This window comes from Bubalus kerabau, chromosome 1, assembly GCF_029407905.1.
Source record: "Bubalus kerabau isolate K-KA32 ecotype Philippines breed swamp buffalo chromosome 1, PCC_UOA_SB_1v2, whole genome shotgun sequence".
Lineage (NCBI taxonomy): Eukaryota > Metazoa > Chordata > Mammalia > Artiodactyla > Bovidae > Bubalus > Bubalus kerabau.
The window spans coordinates 264498702-264515428 of NC_073624.1; the positions used below are offsets into that span (position 1 = coordinate 264498702).

The following is a 16727-nucleotide window of genomic DNA, read 5'->3' on the forward strand; positions in this document are numbered from 1 at the left end:
GACTCAGTTAAAGTAAGGAGAAGGGGATCCATTTACTGCTCACCATAAAAAAATCAAAGACTGAAGGTAAGAGTTCAGGACTTCAACTTAGGCACGAGAGGGGAAAAAATACAAGTTGGACTTAGAAGGGGAAGTCAGAGTAGGCAGAGTCAAGATTGGTGTAATGAGATTTCTGTAATAGGAATTTTCCCTCAATTATCTTTAGCGGTAATTTTCGACCATTTTTCAATTATGGAATATGTGACGGTCAGTAACAAACAAAGCATTCCCAAGTGTATACTCATTTAGCAACAAAGTGAAAAAACTTAGCTTAGGAAAGCTGTGCACCAACTCACAATCATTACCACACTGGTACTGCTACTGTTAATTCCATCCCAATGACTGACTTCGATGAACTTTATTTGTATCAGGTGAATACACATATGGACAGGAGTGATATTCAAGTTATTTTTAAAGCACCTATTCAGCACAGACCCTGGCAAAAAAGGACAGCAGCTGCTGTGAAAACCAATATAGTCAGCATCCTGTAAACTGACAGGCACAAGACACCTACAGCTGCAAGTTGTGGCAACTCCCAGCAGGCTAGCTGTCGTCACCTCTCCCTCTTCCCCCAGAGAAAGCACACAGCGAAGCAAGAGCACTGAGCACGCACCAAGACACACTCTCTGACTTGAATTCTGCTCTGTTTCATTGAAAAAGCAGTTCATTCACAAACTTCATTACTTTATCATATCTAACAATGTACTTGTGTGACAATAACATACAACATAACATCAACACTGAGAATGCTTATCATTAACAAAATCTTCTCCAGGACATTCATATCCCTATGTAATACAGTCTAAACTACTTAACTAAAACAGATCTTAGTCCTTCTACTACAGCAAATAAAACTATTCTACTATTCCTCCAAACTGCACCTAGCTCCATACCTCTGCTCATGCCATGGGGAGTATCTTTCACCTCCTCCTGTTCATCTAATTTCTATGGAAAATTCAAGACCTTCTCCAATTCCCACCTTCCAAAAGATCTTACTAATCAACAATGAACTCAGTTCAGTTCTGTTCAATCGTTCAGTCATGTCCTACTCTTTGCAACCCCACGAATCGCAGCACGCCAGGCCTCCCTGTCCATCACCATCTCCTGGAGTTTACTCAAACTCACATCCACCGAGTTGGTGACACCATCCAGCCATCTCATCCTCCATCTGCCCCTTTTCCTCCTGCCCCCAACCCCTCCCAGCATCAGAGTCTTTTCCAATGAGTCAACTCTTCACATGAGGTGGCCAAAGTACTGGAGTTTCAGCTTTAGCATCATTCCTTCCAAAGAAACCCCAGGGCTGATCTCCTTCAGAATGGACTGGTTGGATCTCCTTGCAGTCCAAGGGACTCTCAAGAGTCTTCTCCAACACCACAGTTCAAAAGCATCAGTTCTTCGGTGCTCAGCTTTCTTCACAGTCCAACTCTCACATCCATACATGACCACTGGAAAAACCATAGCCTTGACTAGATGGACCTTTGTTGGCAAAGTAATGTCTCTGCTTTTGAATATGCTATCTAGGTTGGTCATAACTTTTCTTCCAAGGATTGAGCATCTTTTAATTTCATGGCTGGAGTCATCGTCTGCAGTGATTTTGGAGCCCAAAAAGATAAAGTCTGACACTGTTTCCAGTTTCCCCATCTATTTCCCATGAAGTGGTGGGACCAGATGCCATGATCTTCGTTTTCTGAATACTGAGCTTTAAGCCAACTTTTTCACTCTCCTCTTTCACTTTCATCAAGAGGCTTTTTAGTTCCTCTTCACTTTCTGCCATAAGGGTAGTGTCATCTGCATATCTGAGGTTATTGATATTTCTCCCTGCAATCCTGATTCCAGCTTGTGCTTCTTCCTGCCCAGCGTTTCTCATGATGTACTCTGCACAGAAGTTAAATAAGCAGGGTGACAATATACAGCCTTGACGAACTCCTTTTCCTATCTGGAACCGTCTGTTGTTCCATGTCCAGTTCTAACTGTTTTTTCCTGACCTGCATACAGATTTCTCAAGAGGCAGATCAGGTGGTCTGGAATTCTCATCTCTTTCAGAATTTTCCACAGTTTATTGTGATCCACACAGTCAAAGGCTTTGGCATAGTCAATAAAGCAGAAGTAGATGTTTTTCTGGAACTCTCTTGCTTTTTCAATGATCCAGTGGATGTTGGCAATTTGATCTCTGGTTCCTCTGCCTTTTCTAAAACCAGCTTGAACATCTGGAAATTCACGGTTCATGACACAATTCCCTGTGTCATTATACTTTCCTGTATACTTTCCTTTCCTATTTCTTAGCCTTTTCATGTGCATAAAGACTAACTATCATACCTCCTCTCATGTCCAGAAATACTGAAATAATACTTTACAAGCAATAGGCAATAAAGCAATTTTTGATTGACAGCAACATTACTCTCAGATCTCTAGGACACACAATATAATAAAGAAGAAATTACCTGATTCAATTAAATGTAAACAAAGCACTTCTAATGGATATTGTACAGTGGGATAGATGTTTATCATTCCTTCACAGGCCTTCTTCAACCTAGCAGTCTCATGAGGAAACTTGAAAATTAAAAAAAAAAAAGTAAAATAAACTGAGTAGCAGTAAAATATATTTATGAATACGTTCCTCATTAGAATAGAAAAGTCATATTAGAGATTTTAAAAATCAACTTACTTTGGATAAACACTGAATGAAATGTTTATAAAGCACTTGGTGATCTTCGCTAGGAATCTTATCTGATAAGGCCAATGCATTCTCAAAAGCAGTTAAAAGCTGAAACAAAGAAACAAAAAAGCTATCATCTGTAGTTTACTTAAGTGACAAATGTAACAAATAGTTGAACACAGAAGACTCACTTATGCAAAGGACACCCTCAACTAGTAACTGCAAATATGTTTATTGTCTGGCCCTGACAATTTCAATGAGGGGAAAAAATGAATAAGCTTGGAATACATTCCAACTCCAACTGGCCAGCAGACTGCACGGAACTAAGGGACAACTATAAATTGCTTAACAACATTAATGAAACATTCTCATAACTGCTTGCTGCTCTCTACTAAGTAGTTAAGAGGTGTAGTCTCATATGTCAGCGTAGCTTCTATTGCCCAGATCACTGTTAAAACATCCCTTCTGAAATCACCAGTACAGTCTTTGGAACATCTTCATAATAGCAAATCTCAAAAACAAAATGTTTCTGAAGTCATACTTTTGGTAAAAGAAAATCAGAGATATGACTGAACTGTAATGAGATCATTTCTTTTATACAGTACTATTAACTGACTTTGAGGAAAATTCCAAAAGAAGCCTTCTAAATGTTTCCTCAGCAAAAACAGCAATACCTGAATCCAAGGCAAGCACTTTTAAAGAGTACCATTCATTTGGTTACATAAGTTCCGCATTTTTCAAAATGAATTTCCATGACTGTATAATGAAAATTCATAATATAGTTCACCATCTCAAATTCTTTTTGTAAAGGATGACATGAAGTCTGTATAAATAAGTAAAATTCTACTGCTCTGATAAAGTTAATGATCTTGAAGAAAATAAAAAAAGAAGCCTAACAAAGTCAAGCATGCACAATAGGTTCAAAAACATAGTAAAGAAATTAATCCATATGTAAAATATATCACAAATTTTTTCTCTGAACACAAATGAAGCAGAGTATCACTAGCATTCAGGGTGAAAATAACTGCCCCCCAATACTTTTATCCTGTTTTTAACAGCTAGAAATTAATTCTTAAAATGACAAGTATAATTAATTCTCTTCCATGAAATAGTACAGTATGGATTTTTTTTTTAATTTTACTTATTTCAGCATGTCTCTGATACTCTGGTAACCTATACTATTTTAAAGAAATAATGAAGTCAAATATAAAGATGTGATTTAAGAGAAATCAATAAATCACCTAATTTTGTCACCATTCAATTTCTTTCTACAAGTGAATCTATATACCAGTAAATCAATATATACAATGGAGATAAGATAGTCCCTTCAACAAGTGGTGCTGGGAAAACTGGACAGCTATGTGCAAAATAATGAAATTAGAGTACTTCCTACACCATATACAAAAATAAACTCAAAAGGGATTAAAGACCTTAATGTAAGACCAGAAACTATAAAACTCTTAGAGGAAAACAAAGGCAGAAGACTCTCTGACATAAACCACAGCAAAATCCTTTATGACCCAACTCCTAGAGTAATGGAAATAAAAATAAACAAATTGGATGTAATTAAACTTAAAAGCTTTTGCACAGCAAAGGGAATTACAAACAAGGTGAAAAGACAACCCTCAGAATAGGAGAAAATAATAGCAAATGAAACAACTGACAAAGGATTAATTCTCCAATATACAAATGAATGAAAATCTTATTCTCATATTTTCATTCCTAGCACTTAGGACATTGCCTGACATACAGTAATAGTTTCCCCATACTTTCTGATTAAAGGAACAAATGAGTGAGTGAACAAATGAAGAAAGAGCTTCCAATCTTACGCAGAATCTATAATTGTTAACATTTTAAAATTCTATTCAATTTAACAAGTGTACATTGAGTGCTTATTTACTATAATAAGAAATTAAGTTTACCTTTAAACGTATAAAAAATATAATGATGAAAATATTTTTCATTTACAGTTCAAAACCAGTGGTTTTTTAATAGTCTTTTAAAAATTCTTTTCAATTACTTGAAAAGCTGCAGTTTAAAAAGGAATACTGCTAGGAATAAGTAATCCAGATACTAAATATAAACACTCTAAATATAATAGTCTACTACTGACAAGGGATTAATCTCCAAAACACATTTAATACAAATACTTTATGCAGCTCAACAACAACAAAAAGAAAAACCAAATAACCCCAGCAAAAACCGAGTGCAAGATCTAAACAGACATTCCTCCAAAGAAGACGTACAAAGAAGATGGCCAAGAGGCACATGAAAAGATGTTCAACATCACTAATTATTAGAAAAATGTAAGCCAAAACCACAATGAGGTATCACCTCACACCGGTCAGAACAGTCATCATCTAAAAGACTACGAACAACAAACGCTGGAGATGGTGTGGAGGAAAAGAAACCCTCCTACACTGTTGTGCAACCATATGGAAAACAGCATGGAGGGTCCTTAAAAAAACTAAATACAGAACTATCATGTGATCCAGCAATCCCACTCCTGGGCATATATCTGGAGAAAACCATAATTCAAAAAGACACATGCACCCCAATGCTCAATGCAGCACTGTTTACAATAGCCAAGACACAGAAGCAACCTAAATGTCTATCGACAGAGGCGTGGACAAAGACGATGCAGGCATACATGCAATGGACTATCACGCAGCCATAAAAAGAATGACATAACCCATCTGCGACAACACGGACGGACCCAGAGATCGTCGTACTGAGGAAAGTCAGATGCAGAAAGACAAATGTCATATGATATCACTTACATGCTGAATCTATTAAAAAATGGTACAGAAAAAGAGACATGTAGAAAACAACCTTACAGTTGCCAGGGGGGCAAGTAGCAGGGGAGGGATAAATTGGGAAACTGGGATTGACATATACACAGTACTATATATAAAATACATAACTAATAAGGACCTACTGTATCTCGCACAGGGAACTCTACTGAATACTGTTTAATGACCTATATGGGAAAAGAATCTAAAAAGAGTAGATATATGTATATGAATAACTGATTCACTTTGCTGTACACCTGAAACGAACACAACACTGTAAACCAATAATACTTTAATAAAAATTAAATACATAAATAAATAAAATACTCTAATTGTTAAACCTGAAAGCAATTTAATACTCTTAGCTCATAAATATGAAGAAACATACCTTTAAAGTACAATTTCTTAGAAACAGCAGTTTTGTAAAAGTCAATTTCATAGTTTATTTTTCACAGTTATTAAGTAACTGATATAGTGTGAATTCTTGTGAATACAGGGACGTAAAATTTTGATACCCTGAATACCATTTCCATTCTGTCCAGACTTAGTTTGAAACTGCAGGCCTGTAACTCTGACTTTATCAGGAAGAGCATCTATGAATTTAAAATATCTAGTCTGACATACAGTGTTTTTCTACATTATATCATGTTTCCATTTTCTAAATTCAACTGAATGATCAACTTTCGTGATACAAACTGTGGGGAGTACATGGCTCAGTACCAATTGCTGGGTCTCATTATTCTGGTCCTCAGTGCACTCAGCCAGCAACTGAGTCAATTTCCTCCACAGCTGATGAAGCTCCTGGTTGTCTGCACCTTCTTCCTGTCGTGTCTTTATCAATTTGTGCCATGTTCGGGCCACCTATCAAGGAGATTTAAAATGGTTACTATATCTAAAACACTGAAACGCTATTAAAAACATTTAAATCTATAAATAAAAACATTTTTATTTAGTAATATATAAAACTGCAAAGCAGAGAGCTCCATCTATTATGAATTCCATAAAAAAAACAGGATGACTGGGCAAACCCACATAGTCCTTATATGAGAAGTATGACTGAGATACCAGAGTGCATACAGGAATGACTACATGCCCCAGTCCTCATAACTTACAGCATCAGCAGTGGGACACCACAAATGAGTCACTGAATTCTACAGATGATATACTTTTACTTATTTTATTTATCCCTGCCCAGTTTCAAAAAAGTTTGGAAGTTATGATACCTGAATTCCAAGTTACAGTTTTCAAAGCACTGTAATTTGTTTTGATGCCATACCATATGTTAATTTTTAAAATGTTTCCTTAAGCTAAATGAAAGCTTCCTTTTAGTAATGGTTTTATTAAAAGAAATTTACTACCCAAGCAAATCATTAACCGACCTCTACATGTTTCTTTTCTTGGTAATACAGATCCACCAGTTTCTTACAGACATCACACCACTTCTGTTTGTCAACACTTAGAATAGAAAAAGAGGATTTTGAATTTGATTAATGAAAAAAACTGAGGACTTAAGACACAAAAATTAAAATATCACCAAAATAATACTACTGGAACATATCCTCTATCACACTACAGAAAAATTTCATAAAATGAGCCTCTCATAAAAAAGAAAGGTTTAAGAAACATTATCTTCTATTATATTGACTAAAAATAATATCAAAGTTCTCAAATTAGTCAACCCTCCTACTATTACTGTTTCAATCACAATTAAAAGATTCTGTAACAATACTTTGAAAGGAAAATGATTTCCAATTCCCAGTAAATGTTTGAAGTACTTGTATATAATTTTAACCAGTTTCTTCTACTTCAAGCCTTTAAAGAAACGAGCCTTTCCCCACACACTGATTACCTTTCATACAGATCCAGGAGCTTTTGGTAAACACCAGGTAAGTCATCCTTAGCATTTATGTGATTACATTTCTCATACAAACTTGCTAACCCCTAGAAGAGGAAACAGCAGCGATTACTCTTCCAAAGACATCTAATGTGCTCACATTTGTTTTGCTAAGTGACAATCTGTAAAGATTATTTATGACAGAGATTATTATAGTTTACAGATGAAATAAAACACCTGGGATTTGCCTCCAAATAATTGGGAGTAGGAGGGAGTGGGTCAAAGTACAGATGAAAAAACACTGGCAGTGAGTAGGTTTTTATTGAAACTGGATGATGGGCACAGAGTGGTTCATTTCATCATTCTCTTTACTTTTGAAAATGTATTTCACAATAATAAATACTTCTTAAATAATTCTTGTGCAATTTTAACCCCTAAGATGTTACCATACAACACTACTTTCACATGGTCAAAAGAAAGAAATCCAAGTACTCTGTGGAAATTATCATTTTTGCTTCAAATAAAGATAGATAGCCTAAACCAATCAGTACACAATAAAAGCTGGCATCAGAGAGATGTTACCAGACAACCTACTCATGTTCTTGTTCATGTGAACCTGAGACAAACAGGTTTACGTTCTCCAGAGTCTTCTACCTCCTATTAATCACAGTTTCTAAGATGTGATTGAGATATGAAACAAAGTCATTAAACATGAAAAAGCTGGAGAAGCCAAGTAAAAAACAGAGACCATTAAGTAAGAAAAAAGAATGTAACTCATACTCAGATAGGAATTTCAAATTTTTTCATATTATTTTTTAAGAAACACATTAATATACCATTTTTTCCCCTCAGATAAGCATAAAGAATATTCTTCATAAGTCTCTCATATGCATACATAATTAAGTTGGAGATTTATATAATCATGTTTCAATTTCTGTCCTAACATTTGGAAATAATCCTTTGGATTAGATGTTAAATAGTAGCAAACAGCATCCTTGGCACCAACTAACTTTCAAGTTTACGAGATCAATAAATTTAATTTCTTCTCTCTTATTCTGGGGAAATGGAAGTCTAAATGCTTATTGTAAAGCTGTCACCTGTATTTTGAAAAAAGTTCTTTCCTATAACATAGTAAAAAAAAAAAAAAAAGAAAAGAAAAGAATGTCTACATACCTGCCAAGCTAGTAGCTGGTCTGGCTCTAATTCAGCAGCTTTCTTGTAGGCACCCTGGGCCTGATCAGGCTGTTCTAGCTCGGCTGCAGCAACGCCAATAAAAACCCAGGCATTATAGTTATTCTTCTCTTGTTTTAACACTGTCTGGTTAAAAAAATTAAAAGAGACATTCGTTACGCTTTAGAAACTTGTGGACAAACAACAATCAAAGACAGTCTACCTAACAGTCAGGAAATCTGGATCTACCACTAACTTGGTGATCTCAGAATACCACTCAACCTCTCTGGTCCCTGGTTTCCTCAAGGAGAGGGGGAGCTGGACCAGACCAGTGACGGCAGGGGGCCTGAAATATGAGGCATGTTTTACAGAGATGTCCAAGTAATCCTCGTGCCTCAGCCAAATGCCTCCCTCTGCCCCTTAAGAATAACACTAAGTATAAAGAGCACAATTAAGACTATTCTTACTACCCTGCATGGCACACTGCTACTAGTCACTTACAAAACTATTTTCCATATTGTATCCAACTCCCTTATCCAACTCCCATATTTTATTTCCCCTATGATAGCATCTCCCCATATTAAACAGATAGATATTTTCATTGAAATTATATGCTAGGAAAGTATTTTGACTTCAATGTGACTGCACCAAATATGTTCAAAAGAAATAGTGGCGATGAATGTTTAAACAACACCTGTCAACTAGAACAAAAATTACACAGAGAGCTACTGCTTACAGAAGTAACAGCTACTTGCTAAGGTAAAACAGTTTGAAATGGAAAGCAAAGATGTTCCAGTGAAAGGAACACAAAACTACTAGCTAAAATGAAATTAGCTCTTAAGGTTTTACATATTCTAGAGAAAAGGAAGAACACTTCTGAGTTGAAGCAGGCAGATTATTAGTCTTACGCGCGGCCACATGACACTTCTAGCAATGTCACCAGTATTCTATCCCATAATGCTACCTCCCAAAAAACCGGCACCCACGAGGTAAGCACCAAAGCTAAGCTCCAAACACTGAGGTCTTATTAACGTTTGTGTTCCCAACACCAAGGGCAATGACTGGCATACGACTGCGGAGCAAATGATAAATGCCACGGTCAACCCACGGTCAGTAAGGACCTGTTGTCTGCCTAATCACCGGGTTTTCAAGATTGGAAACAGACTTTTTAAAGAAATAATTATAACAGTGCAGTGAAAGCAGGTATGGAATTCTGAGATAAGGAAAAAAGTACCTGACTCCCAACTCCATCCGAACAAGTCAGACAAGGCTGCCTAAAGGCATGCTTATACTGAGTTACAGACGCACCAGCAGAGGAGGTGATAAATCAGACCAGACACAGCAAATACACTAAGGAGCAACTTCTCTTAAAATTTCAACATTCTAGGTTACTACACATTAAGTCGTCACACATTTGCCACTGACTAGCTCCCCATCTTTGGCTTTCCAGCTGAGTCTCTCAGGTATAAATTATAAACTGCTTGGTGGAATTCATATGTGAATCAGAAAGAAGACGGCTGCGGTACTTCTGTATGTATTAACAGAAACAGATTCACATGTGTACTAGATTAGTCTAGTGCTGAAGGAAACAACCCCTCCCAGCACCCCTGCCACCTCCTCCTTCTTACCGTGAGTTTGAACAGCCCGTCCACCTTCTTCTGTATGAGGGTTAGTTCTGCCATGGCCTCCACCCCTGCTGGGCTCACTAGAAACCTAACCTCTCAAGGGCATCCTTCACCCCTTAGGACTCTCATTCTATACTGCTATCTATTTCCCCCAGACTTACTCAGTTCTCTCCCTCCCGCTGTCCTGAACTCTTTAGTGCAACTGCTGACACTCCTGATGTGAACAGCCAAGGTCCCTAGGTTCAGTCTTTCTTTGAACTGCACCAAGTTCTGTTGCAATGAATCTGGGCTGTGGCCCTACAGATCTTACATGCTGCAGCTGATTTCTTTTCACGTTCATCCCACATATCACAGGCCAGGAGCTAAGACAAGGGTTTCCGTTGCTCACACTTGTCACTTGTAATATATTCTTCTTCTGCTCCCCCTCCTCCTTTAAAAACCCCAGCACCTTTGAAAATCAAACCACCAGCTATCCTCTAGAAAATATCCTTCTTGTTGCTACCATCTACCAACCTCCTAGGAATCCCCTTTCCTTCAGTGAAAATAGGGTATCCCTCCTCTCCACTTCAATTCCAGTAATCATTCTATCAATCATGCAGACGACCCAATGAATGTCAAGGCCTCTCAGTTACTTACCCTCAGTACTCAGCCATCCAAAACCTGGGTTTCCAGCATGTACCTCTCCTAGCCTCCCAGTTCAATTACTGCAATGGTAACAGTTCTTTAACCTCTATTACAACCAACTTTTTTCTAATCTCACCTCCCTCAATTCTCATCTCTCATGCCCCAGCTTACACCAGCTTACATCACTGTCATCATTCCCTTGCAAACATCCTCAACTCCTTTGCCTCTCTTTCCCCTCAGCTTTCTTACTACCTATATATTGAATTCATCATGTCCATCTCCAAGCCTGAGAAGGGTGACATGAAGGAAGACACTACACAGCTGAATACACCAATCTCACTTTAATAACATGAAATTTTCAAAAGGACATTGACTACAGTCTGGGAATCCTGCTAATCCTAACTCATAAATTTCTTCTCTCATGGCGAATGACAACTATATCATACCTTCTTTTGTCTCCAGCCTCCTACACAACTCCTCTTTCAGCCTCAGCTTATCCCTAAGAAGACAGGAGCCATCAGAGGGGGACATTTATCTTCCCACCACCACCACCCAATCTACAAACCTGATGGCTATGGATCTGTATCTATCTTCCCTGCTGTTTAGACAGAAGAAGTGTCAAAGGCCCTCCTCTCAAGCTCGGGACCCCATCCTCACTCACCCTCCCAGGGACCGCTCTCCTACTGCCAGCCTGCATCTCTCCTGCACCTACAGTTCCTCCTTCTGGACGCGAACATTTCCCTCAGCACAGAAAGGACCTTTAGAATCCTAATGCTCACAACCACACACCAAGGGGATTCTCCCGGCGACATACCATTAAAGAAGGAAAACTTTAAAATACAACAGTGTTCCATAGTACAACCCATCAAAAGACAGCTAAGACACATTCAGGTTTTGGGAACTTGGCTTTGACAAGTTACCAATAGAGAGAAAGACAAAAGTAAGTGGTAGAAGTAACTTATCCTGGCACAACCATGCTAATGGTTTTACTAACAGGCCTGACCACTTTTGTTGTTTTTAGACACAAACGATTCACATATTACAAATCAGTGATGCTTATAGCTGTGACCATTTCTGTCCTGGAAGGAAAAAAAAAAAATATTAGTTACCTTACAATGTTTCAAAGCTTCTTTGTATTCTTTGTTTCTGATTGCATCTCTAGCACTTTTCAGAGCAGTCTTTACTTCCTTGCTGGACATTCTGTCAAAACAAAAAGCCTGTTTATACTTAAATAAAGGCAAAGGACTATTCAAGAGGACTATATACAAATTTCAGCCTGAATGAAACTACAATGATACCTGCCTAACTGTAACAGTTCCAACAAATTGAACAAACCTAACCTCTGAAAAAGGCACACATAATTCCTCCACATGCAGCATTCTTTCCCCTTAAAATAAACATATTTTATTATGTTTAAAAAACAGAAAGTCAGATCATCCCTTCAGATTTTTACTCAAACGCCACTTCCTCAATGAAACCTTCCCTGGCCACGCTATTTAAAATTTTAACACTTTCTTCTTCCAATTCCCAACCACTCAATATTCCCTAACTATCTCTTTAACACTGCATTTATTTCTCTTCAAAGCACTTAACACCATCTAATATATTATATACTTATTTATTATGCTTCCCAACCCCACCAGAATATAAGCTCCATGTAGGCAGGGATTTTTAATCTGTTGTTGTTGGGTTGTTGCTGTTGCTTAACTGCTGTATCCTCAATCCCTAGTATCTGACAAACTGTATATATTAACAAATATTTGCTGAAATTGCATTGTATTTGAATTATATGCATTCTCCGTATAGTAGGCTAAAACACAGATGATCTTATGGGCCAGGACCCAAAGCACACACCTATCTCAATAGAATTCTACACAAAGCAAGTACTAAAATAAATCCAAGTCACAAAGTAAAAACATTAACACAAATAAATTTCGGTAACTATGATGTAATAGTTTAAGTTTAAGAAAGCACTCTGTTTTGATGTTAGTTTCTATAAAATATAAATCAGGATTTTAACTTTTTTCACAGTAAGGATTTCTTTAGGATGACAGTAGTCTAGTATTCCTTGTAATATAATATTCTTTGAAGAGAAGTAAACGTAATGTTTATACTTAAATAAAGGAAAGGAATATTCAAGAAGACTGTATATTAATTTCAGCCATAGATATTTCAATTTGTAGACAAAATATTCACTGAAGATATATTAGTATAATAGTAAATAAACTAACATATTTTAAGATGTCACAACTTATTCCATTTACCAGTAAACTAGTCAAATTCAATCACAACTTGATCTTGAAAAAAGAAACATTTGTATTTTTTTGCCAACTCCATTGAACTCTAACCTCAAGCATGTAAAACAGAGCTATGCACACATTAGGTAATTACAGGTCACTGATGCTCAAGGCAGCAAAACGAACAAAAAGATGGCCCACTGACACGGTGGCTGACAGCCCTTCACACCCAGACAGGCCGAGGCACAAGCTAAGATGGAAGACATTTAAGAAGCCAGAGAATTAAAAACATCCTTTGACTTAAAGAATTTTAGATTCAAACAATACAAAAATTAAAACATTAAAGTATCGATTTATCTATAGCCAAAACAAGATTTCCTAAATAGAAAAGGAATTTTTTTGCTTAGTTACAATAATTAGACAATTAAAGCAACATATCTCATATGTTCTTAATTTGGACACCGCTCTGTTACCTGAAATGATATTGGCATAAATTTACAGATGTAAAACATCAGAAGGATTTGTATACAATCTGAAAATCTTGCTTGAAGCAACCAAGTCTGTATGCTGATGCAACATTATATTTCTCACACCTAAGTTATCTCTGGTAGATAAACCTGCAGACTGAAAGAAGAGAATGACAGTGATGAGGACAACTAATCTGGACCAACAGAAAGGGATAAAAAGAGACATCCAAGAAGATAAAGAAATCAAGAGATACCCAAGTTAAAAAAGAACAAAAACAGCTTCAAGATAAGACTAAGCAAAAGCAATCGAAGAATGCAACTTTTCCAGGACAAAGATCACCATCTTTTCTATCATCCAACATACAAGTAAAAGCACTTCTGAACAAAGCAGAACCAAGCAGCACTAACACAGCATGCAGCTCCCAAGCTATATGCTGCCTTTGACAGAAGACACAGAAAGGAAGGCCTCTGCTCTGAAGAATATAATCTCAATCCAGAGAAAGACCTCAGGCACATGAGTCACTGAAGAATCGAACTCTAAACTAAGGCTAACGAGTGCAAGTGTGATACGAGTGTAGAAGACAGAAGTGTGATGTGAAATAATCAACAGCTACGAGGTAGAGAAAGGATCTGAGAATGGAGGGAAGAAGGACAATTACTCCAGCCAGAGGCACTGCATTAGCAAAGTCGGAGAGAGAAGAATGAGTGTGGAATGTGTAGGAAACAATAAGGAAGCCAGACTGAATGGAAGAGGAAGGACGTGTTGAAGAATAGAAGAAAATTAGGCTGGGTAGGTAGAGCACCAGTTTACATTAGACTTTGAAAATGAGACAGACAAATCTGGACTTAAATGGAGCAGCCAACATGGATCTGTCAAATGCCTCGAAGTGGGTTATTTTTAAAGACCATACGAGACAAATTCTATTCTTCTCTTGGGGGCCAATTCGAATGTTCAATACCCTTCTATAGCCTGACATGTCTTCACAGGTAATTACATCTACTCTTGCTATACAAAAAAGGTCTTAATGACCCAGATAACCATGACAGTGTGATAACTCACCTAGAGCCAGACATCCTAGAGTATGAAGTCAAGTGGGGCTTAGGAAGAAGCAGTACCACAAACAAAGCTAGTGGAGGTGATGGAATTCTAGTTGAGCTATTTCAAATCCTAAAAGATGATGTTGTGAAAGTGCTGCAGTCAATATGCCAACAAATTTGGAAAATTCAGCAGTGGCCACAGGACTGGAAAAGGTCAGTTTTCATTTCAATCCCAAAGAAGGGCAATGCCAAAGAATGCTCAAAATACCGCACAATTGCACTCATTTCACACGCTAGTAAAGTAATGCTCAAAATTCTCCGAGCCAGGCTTCAACAGTACGTGAGCCGTGAGCTTCCAGATGTTCAAGCTGGATTTAGAAAAGGGAGAAAACAGAGATCAAGTTGCCAAAATCTGTTGGATCACAGAAAAAACAAGGAAATTCCAGAAAAACACCTACTTCAGCTTCACTAACTATGCTAAATCCTTTGACTGTGTGGATCACAACAAACAATGGAAAATTCCTAAAGAGATGAGAATACCAGACCACCTTACCTGCCTCCTGAGAAACCTGTAGGCAGGTCAAGAAGCATCAGTTACAACTGGACATGCAACAATGAACTGGTTCCAAACTGGGAAAGGAGTACATCAAGGCTGTATATTGTCAACCTGCTTATTGAACTTACATGCAAAGTACATCATGCGAAATGCCAGGCTGGATGAAGCTCAAGATTACCGGGAGAAATATCAATAACCTCAGATATGCAGATAACACCACCCTTAAGGCAGAAAGTGAAGACAAACTAAAGGGCCTATTGATGAAGGTAAAAGAAGAGAGTGAAAAAGCTGGCTTAAAACTCAACATTCAAAAAATGAAGATCATGGCATCTGGTCCCATCACTTCATGGCAAATGATGGGGCAACAATGGAGACAGTGACAGACTTTATTTTCTTGAGCTCCAAAATCACTATGGGCAGTAACTGCAGACATGAAGTTAAAAGACTCCTGGTTCTTGGAAGAAAAGCTATGATGAATCTAGACAGTGTTTTCAAAAGCACAGACATCACTTTGCCGACAAAGGTCCATATAGTCAAAGCTATGGTTTTTCCAGTAGTCATGTATGGATGTGAGAGTTGGACCATAAAAAAGGCTGAGCACCGAAGAACTGATGCTTTCAAACTGTGGTGTGGAGAAGACTCTTGGACAGCAAGGAGATCAAACTAGTCAATCCTAAAGGAAATCAATCCTGAATATTCACTGGAAGGACTGATGCTGAAGTTGAAGCTCCAATACTTTGGCCACCTGATGTGAAGAGCTGACTCACTGGAAAAGACCCTGATGCTGGGAAAGACTGAAGGCAGGAGGAGAAGGGGATGACAGAGGATGAGATGGTTGGATGGCACCATTGACTCAAAGGACATGAGTCTGCGCAAACTCTGGGAGACAGTGAAAGACCGGGAAGCCTGGTGTGCTGCAGTCCATGCGGTCACAAAGTGTTGGACACAACTGAGCGACTGAACAACCAACTTGCTGCAGTGGAATCCTCTGTTCTCCTCCTATCTCTTGTTCATTTGATTTGGCATTTAGCATAACAAGATAGCACTAACACCTTCTCTCTTCACCAAAATATAATGCATATATATAAATAAATATTAGTTTCAGGGGATTATACTTTTCTGAAAAACAAAATAATCTGCCTTTCTAGCCCTCTTTCTAGCCCTGAAAATGTTTTCCTCTTTTTTAGGAAGGGTTATGGAGAACGAGGAGGCTCATTCACTCATTTTCTTCACAAAGCTTTATAGAGCACTAATCACCTACCCATTTTGCAGAGTAAAAACCTACTACTCACAAGGATTCCACATAACCTCATATTCCTCTGTTTGGGATACTTCCCTCTATTCCAAGCATTTCCAACACTTCAAAGAAAACCCCAGCCCTTTTACAAGTGTCTTGAGTATTCTTCCATAGCCCCACAGACTTTATGCTTATACCTCTCCTCCCATTTTTTATCCTCAATCTCAAGAAAAGTGTATATTTAGCACATTCTCACTCAATGAAGGGTGTTTTTTTTTTTTTACTACCACTAAAAGGGTTTTGATTCAACATATCAAGCATAAAAAGCAACAACTGCACCTAATAAAAAGTTACAAAGTGACAACCATGCCAAAAGACAATGATATACCTCAAAACTAACATTTAGATGACAGGTAGATGAACTGATATGTCCTACACACCCCAGCTAAAGC

General features: G+C 37.7%; 1 protein-coding gene across 5 annotated transcripts in view; it reads right to left on the reverse strand.

Moving 5' to 3' along the window:
• The window catches only part of SKIC3 (SKI3 subunit of superkiller complex), a 129855-nt gene that overhangs the window by 78579 nt on the left and 34549 nt on the right, over positions 1 to 16727 (reverse strand). For 2 of the 5 annotated variants that reach the window (XM_055565100.1, XM_055565082.1), the window contains exons 3-10: positions 13451 to 13601; positions 11850 to 11940; positions 8495 to 8638; positions 7337 to 7428; positions 6867 to 6942; positions 6208 to 6348; positions 2705 to 2803; positions 2481 to 2589 (exon numbers count right to left, since the gene is read on the reverse strand). In XM_055565100.1, the coding sequence (XP_055421075.1) occupies positions 2481 to 2589; positions 2705 to 2803; positions 6208 to 6348; positions 6867 to 6942; positions 7337 to 7428; positions 8495 to 8638; positions 11850 to 11939 (751 nt within the window). In that variant the 5' untranslated portion in view covers position 11940; positions 13451 to 13601. Of the gene's footprint in view, positions 1 to 2480; positions 2590 to 2704; positions 2804 to 6207; positions 6349 to 6866; positions 6943 to 7336; positions 7429 to 8494; positions 8639 to 11849; positions 11958 to 13450; positions 13602 to 16727 lie in introns of all 5 variants that reach the window. The other 3 variants (XM_055565075.1, XM_055565065.1, XM_055565090.1) reach the window with 2 other exon arrangements.